This window comes from Podarcis raffonei, chromosome 3 (assembly GCF_027172205.1).
Source record: "Podarcis raffonei isolate rPodRaf1 chromosome 3, rPodRaf1.pri, whole genome shotgun sequence".
In the NCBI taxonomy this organism is placed as follows: domain Eukaryota; kingdom Metazoa; phylum Chordata; class Lepidosauria; order Squamata; family Lacertidae; genus Podarcis; species Podarcis raffonei.
The window spans coordinates 71,894,785-71,901,264 of record NC_070604.1 but is presented as its reverse complement, the minus strand read 5'-3'; the positions used below and the strand labels follow the sequence as shown (position 1 = coordinate 71,901,264).

The window sequence follows — 6,480 nt, the reverse complement described above, 5'->3', positions numbered from 1 at the left end:
GCAACAGTTCAATAAAGGCCAAGCCTACAGGCTGCTGATTTGCTCCAATTTACTCTGGTTGGTGTCTTTACTTTTTGTCCAAGGGAGCCCTCAGATTTTTCCGGTAACAAGGGTGCCACAGAAATAATGTAGTTGGTCAAGGGAGCCATAGACTCAAAAAGGTTGAAAACCTCTGCCTTACCTTGATCACTGAGATCATCTGAGGGAGCACTGTTGGTTATGTCCCAAGTTGGCGTGGCTCATTGGGCAACGCCAAGAAACTGAGTCTTTAGTACAGCACTCAGACAACAGAGAACCTTGACACGCTTGCTAAAAACTTTTTTAATACCGCCACGCTTAGTTTAGGCAATTAAGAAAGTATCTTTCTGTAATAGTTAGTTGATGGTCTGTAATTTTAATTTCCCCCACAGTTTTCACTGCATTGTTGCAATCCACTTTGGTATGTAAATAAATAAAAATAAATTTAGCCTGGGCTAGGCTTTCTCCCTACGTGACCCGGAAGTGTCTCCGGACAGCGCTGGCCCCCGGCCTCTTAAGTGAGATGGGCGCACAACCCTAGAGTCGGACACGACTGGCCCGTACAGGCAGGGGTACCTTTTAGGCTTTCTCCCTGCCTGCCACATGCTGAAATCATTGCCAGAATGGACCCTACCTGAACTGTGCATTTAGTCATTGGGGTTGAATTCGTGGAGAAGCTTTGAGCTGTTGTTGTTGGTTGTTTGGGGGAGGGGGTTGTAATCTAGAGGCATTCTGTGATGTGCTTCCATCTGCTACTTAACGGGAAAAAAGACTAAAAATTTCAGAGCAAAAGTTCATTTACATATACTGAGAAAGGTCTTCTACCCTTTCTCAACATCTAACCAAACATATCTGTGTTATTTTGTAAGATCTTGAATTCAAGGTTATGTTTGAACGTTTTGAGTAGAAAGAGAGGCCTATGGCACCAAGAGAATGTTTAACTTGCTTTGGCTATCTGGTTTGCTTAATGCTTGTCTAAATCTGAGCTGAGTCAATAAAACTTTGTCCATTGAGAGGCAGACCTTTCAGCACACAACCTGCCTGTCCCAAAATGAAGTCTTGCAAACCTATTTTTGTGTTGCTTTTATTTCTCTTCTCAGGTAAGGTTGCTTTTACATTGCTTTTTTTAATGATGCAGAGAATGTGGACAAGGTTTTCAGAAATAGTTTGTAATCTTCAAACCAACTTAAACTGGATTTATCCTCTAGACTTGAAATACGCTGAGCCCATGTAAGTGTTTGAAATGTAGTGTCCTTATATGTTTAATGCTGATACCTAAATAGTTTTTCAAATATATTCTATAAAGACAATGGATTTTCTAAATGCTTTGCAATCTCAAGAACTATGGTACTAAAAGGATTGGCTCGGGGATTCTGTGGTCACATTTAATGTAAACTAGGATGCTTTTATGCTGAAATTTTCCAAACACCCGGTGTTTGGATTTGCAGACTATGACCCATATAGGTATACTTAATTATGTAGGTACGAAGATACAGATTAGTCTGTTCTATGAAACATATATTGTGCCATGCTGTTTCATATCTCATCAGACCATTCTCTTGCTCAAGTAATGTTAGTGTAATAGGCAAAAACTACACATGATGATAAGCTGCACACATTTCGTGTTGTTTCAAGGATGCTTTCGACTGTCCCTCAAAGGGCAGTCAGCAGCTTCATAGGAAGGAAACCTGAACTATTTCTTTTGGGTATGAGACCTGGAGCCTCAAGGGTAGTCAATTTGGTGCGCTCTAAAAATGCTGTTGGACTACAATTCCTGTCATCCTTCACCATTGGATTTGCTAGCTGGGGCTAATGGGAACTGGAGTCCAACATCTTCTGGCTACCCCAGCTCTAACTGAAGTAACTCAGCAGCCATCTTAACTACAAGGTGTTTCTTCTTCCCACAATCCACTTGGAGGCAGAATGTGCAAAACTAACTTTCTGGACTATATAAGTAGAGTACAATCATAACCATGAAGTCCGTGGTTCATTAAAAACTGAGAAGGGGATCTGAGATCATGGTCCCAAGGTACATGATGCAACAACTTCAGAAGATCTGGGTTTGCTCATCACTTGTATATCCCCTGAGCTCTATTCGTGGAAGAAAGGATATAAATATTAATCATAAAATAATACCTTTCCAGGTGTGGCACTTTAGTTTGGTCCACTAGTTTGTCATTGGAGGTCATCTCATTCACAATGCATGGTATGTTCATATGTATTTTGCTGCAAGTCAATGCATAGATAAGGGACATGCCTGCTGTGTGCATTTGTCTTGCAACACCTGTGCAGTGGTTACTGTTTTCTTCACATGCATCTCTTCCCTTGGCTTGGTGAAAGGTAGGAAGGAGGGCTCTGTAGAGCAACCAGAAACCAGGGAGACAGTGGGGAGAAAGCAAAAGAGAATGCTTCCTGTTTTGATGGTTGTAAGAAATACTTTGGGTTAAACCACAGAGCCTAGGACTTGCTGATCGGAAGGTCGGCGGTTCAAATCCCCGTGACAGGGTGAGCTCCCATTGTTCAGTCCTTGCTCCTGCCCACATAGCAGTTCAAAAGCACGTCAAAGTGCAAGTAGATAAATAGGTACCGCTCCAGAGGGAAGGTAAACGGTGTTTCCGTGCACTGCTCTGGTTCGCCAGAAGTGGCTTAGTCATGCTGGCCACATGACCCGGAAGCTGTACGCCGGCTCCCTTGGCCAGTAAAGCGAGATGAGCACTGCAACCCCAGAGTCAGTCACGACTGGACCTAATGGTCAGGGGTCCCTTTACCTTTACCTATGTGATGTTTTAGAAAAATATTTCTAATTATCTAATTATTCTAATTATTTCTAATATCGTTCTAATAACATTTAAAAGGTCAGTGTAGATCCAGCCAAAGAGCTGCAACCACACAGCACTCTTTAAGATTTGGTCACAGTGGCCTTGATGCAAAGGCCATCTCAGCAAATAGACAAATTTCTTTGGACTTTGGAAGTGGTTCTATAAATCTGTCCACAAAAATTAGTACCATGTCTCCTTCAATTCTTGGTCTTGACTCAACAAATATTGCATATCTATAAGAGCTGCCGGATAGAACTCAGTCTAATGATCACAGTCTAAGGCTACAATCTTCACTGGTCTACTCAGAAGTAAGCACCATTGAATTCAATAAGGCTTACTCCCGGGTGAATAGGATTAGGGTTGCCAGTATGATTCAGAGCAACCCTTCTTACCCTTTTATTGGACATCTATAATCTCACACAAGCAAGTGTGCCCCTCAGCTGCTAATATAGATGGTTCCTCCTTTTGTTTCAAAGCTCAAAACCACAAAGTATACCATTATACAGTGGATACTGTTTCTGCATTTAGTAGCCAGACATCACTCACTGACAGCTGTCTCACTGCTGAGCTGAACAGGGCAACAAAGCATTTTCAGTAGATTAAGCTTTTAATCTGCCATTGTCTGGATGTTAAATAAATAATTTTACAAAGATTAATAAAGTGTTGGACTATATGATAAGATTTTACTGGTGGGTTGGGTCTGCACTCAGTACTTGCATTGAACAAATTGGACTCTGTTTTCCTTGGTCATTTCCCCTCATCACTGGATTTCGGAGCATCTATTTAAAACCCAGATTACATAGTTATTATGGTCAATGTGTAGGCATTCTCTCCTCTGATTCTCTCCCATTTTGGTTTTTGCTGCAGAAAAATCAAATGACACACTCATAGTGGTAAAATAAGCTAAAGAAAGCAACAGATGATTTTACTGCCTTTTACATGAGGCCGATAGCCTGCCTCCCTTTCCCTCATCCTAATGCAGATCCCTTTAGCAAGGCAAAATGGGTGACCTGAAGTCATTATGCAGCAAGTTTCTCCACCCAAAATGTCAGCCAATGAACTGGAGTGGGAATGAGGGCACTCACAGTGCTATGATATGACATCATGAGACACTGACATGACATCATGAGAAGCTCACACGATAAAGAGGCAATCTTCATAATGGCAAAATCCAAAGAAGAAGCATCTTGAACAACATCTCAGAGAGGGTGACCATGTGTCTTACTTTACAGAAGACAGTACTTTATTTAAATAGTTGTCAGAGGATAGCCCTTTGTTCAAAGGAGTCCTCTATTTGAATGGCTGCCCAGTCTTAGTCTGGTTTAAAGCAACTGGACAGTGGGCTGAGTGGTCATCTAGTCACCCTACTTTTGTGAGATATATTGCACTATTATTTAAATTATAGTTATTATATCTAAATTTGCACACCCACACATATCAGCGTATGTAAATGTGTCCTCTTTTTTAGTGATGTTTAATTGGCCATCCTAATGTTGTGATGGCACATGACAACCCCAACATGTGCCTCAACACATGAAAATTGCCCAGATAAGTCACCTTTTCCCAATAATTTTGTTACTGTTTTTATTAGCTGCCGCATTTTCACCTTTTAATCTTGCCTTTTTGCTCATTTTCTTTTAGTTCAAGGAGATCAGCTTGATGAAGACTATGTAAGAACAGATGGCGCATGGATACTTGGTCAACAAAGCCAGGTCTATAGGACCCTCAATATAGAAGGATGTGCACAGAAATGTGAAGCTGAAACAACATTTACTTGCAGGTAACCCTGACACTGTTACATCCTGTCAAGGATGCCCAAACGTCCTAATGATCAATTATGACCTCAAATGTTTTGTATCCATTAAGACTGGGGTAGCCATGTGTTCTACCTAAAGAGGACATTTCTCTCTTTGAAGGGTGCCCAAATTTGGCTTAAATGTGAAGAGCCATCAGAAGTTGGTCCTCAATGGTCAACACAGGGGTAACCAATGTGGTGTCCTCCAGATGTTGTTGGACTATCACTCCCATTTGCCCCAGCCGGGGGGGGGGGGCAAATGTCCAGGGATGATGGGAATTGTTCCACCTTGGTTTCCACACATTGTTTTTTGAGTCCAGGTTCAGATGACACAATGTGGTTTGTTTCCCAGGAGCACAGCGGTGGAGGAGTGAAGTGCCTGTTGTTTCAGCATGCACCAGTATGCTGCCTGTTCATATGAAGCCATATTTTATTTTAACTACAGTTTAATTGGACATGTGAATCAGGTTGATCACATTTCATAATAACAGCCTTGATGTAACTTCTGCCTTGATGTACAAAGCAGCGATCCCTCTTGCTGTTCTGGCTTCTGGGATAGCTGCGCAGCCTGCATTCGCTCCATAAGACGCACACACATTTCCCCTTACTTTTTAGGAGGGGAAAAAGTGAGTCTTACAGAGCAAAAAATACGGTAGTTCCATATGAATGACTTTCAGTGAGTTAATTCAATGCAATCGAAGATGGATAAAATTATACTCAGATTGCATTTGCGCCCCATTCACATCTTGCCATTTCAACAGGTCTTTTATATTTGCCGTCAAAGATCAGCAATGCATTACACTGGGCGACAACACCAAAACAACAGTTGTGTTTAGAAGGGCAGATGCAATTCTCTTTGAAAAAAGAAGTAAGTGTATACAGCTTTTGGATATCATGTCTTCTCTAGCACCTTATGCAATGTCATGTATTCACAATATCTTACACGACTGACAGCCAAGGCCATTTGAAATCTATTTGATGGGTGTTTTTGTCAAAGAAACAGTGCCCTGAAGAGAAAAGAATTCCAAGGTCATTCATGGGCTACTGCCATCTTTTGTCACACACGACCCAGTGTGGTGTAGTGGTTAAGAGTGGTAGTCTTGTAATCTGGGGAACCGGGTTCGCATCTCCGCTCCTCCACATGCAGCTGCTGGGTGACCTTGGGCTAGTCACACTTCTCTGAAGTCTCTCAGCCCCACTCACCTCACAGAGTGTTTGTTGTGGGGGAGGAAGGGAAAGGAGAATGTTAGCCACTTTGAGACTCCTTAAAGGGAGTGAAAGGTGGGATATCAAATCCAAACTCTTCTTCTTCTTCTTCTTCTGTTTAAGGGGGGAAACTGGTTATTTGAGGAAATGAAAATATAGCTGCTAATATTGTTTAAGGTGTGGGTAATATTTGGCCCTCCAGATATTGCCAAACTATAACTCCCATTATTCTGGCCATTGCCCATCCTTGCTAGGGTTGTTGGGAGTTGTGGCTCAGCAACATCTGGAGGGCCAGTGGTTTTGTGTTCCTGGTTTACAGGCAATTCCTTATTACTTGGAATAATTTCCTGAAGAACCGAGTGGCCTAAAATAATTGAAAATGGCTTGAGTTAAGCCAGAGAGGGACTGCTGGAAACTCCAGAAAATAAGGCAGCCCTGGAGCATCTTCAACTAGATCACTCCCCTCCAGGAAGGCTGCTCTTACGTTCTTAGTCTGGTATCCAATGGCTTCATACTCAAGGTGTGATGTTTGCTTTTTAAAATGCTCTCAGGACCAAAGTATACATGACACTTCAAATCTGTGAATTGGATTTCCTCACCATCATTTTCCTAGCTTAAAATCACAAAACATTAATGTTCTTA

At 41.9% G+C, this 6,480-nt stretch overlaps 1 protein-coding gene across 1 annotated transcript in view; it reads left to right on the top strand.

Annotated features, from left to right (window-relative positions):
• The first annotated feature begins 987 nt into the window (after positions 1-987).
• PLG (plasminogen) overlaps positions 988-6,480 on the top strand; it is a 28,779-nt gene continuing 23,286 nt past the window's right edge. The window contains exons 1-3 of the mRNA XM_053382329.1: positions 988-1,118; positions 4,479-4,617; positions 5,394-5,500. Of these exons, the coding sequence (XP_053238304.1) occupies positions 1,070-1,118; positions 4,479-4,617; positions 5,394-5,500 (295 nt within the window). The 5' untranslated portion in view covers positions 988-1,069. The remainder of the gene's footprint in view (positions 1,119-4,478; positions 4,618-5,393; positions 5,501-6,480) is intronic.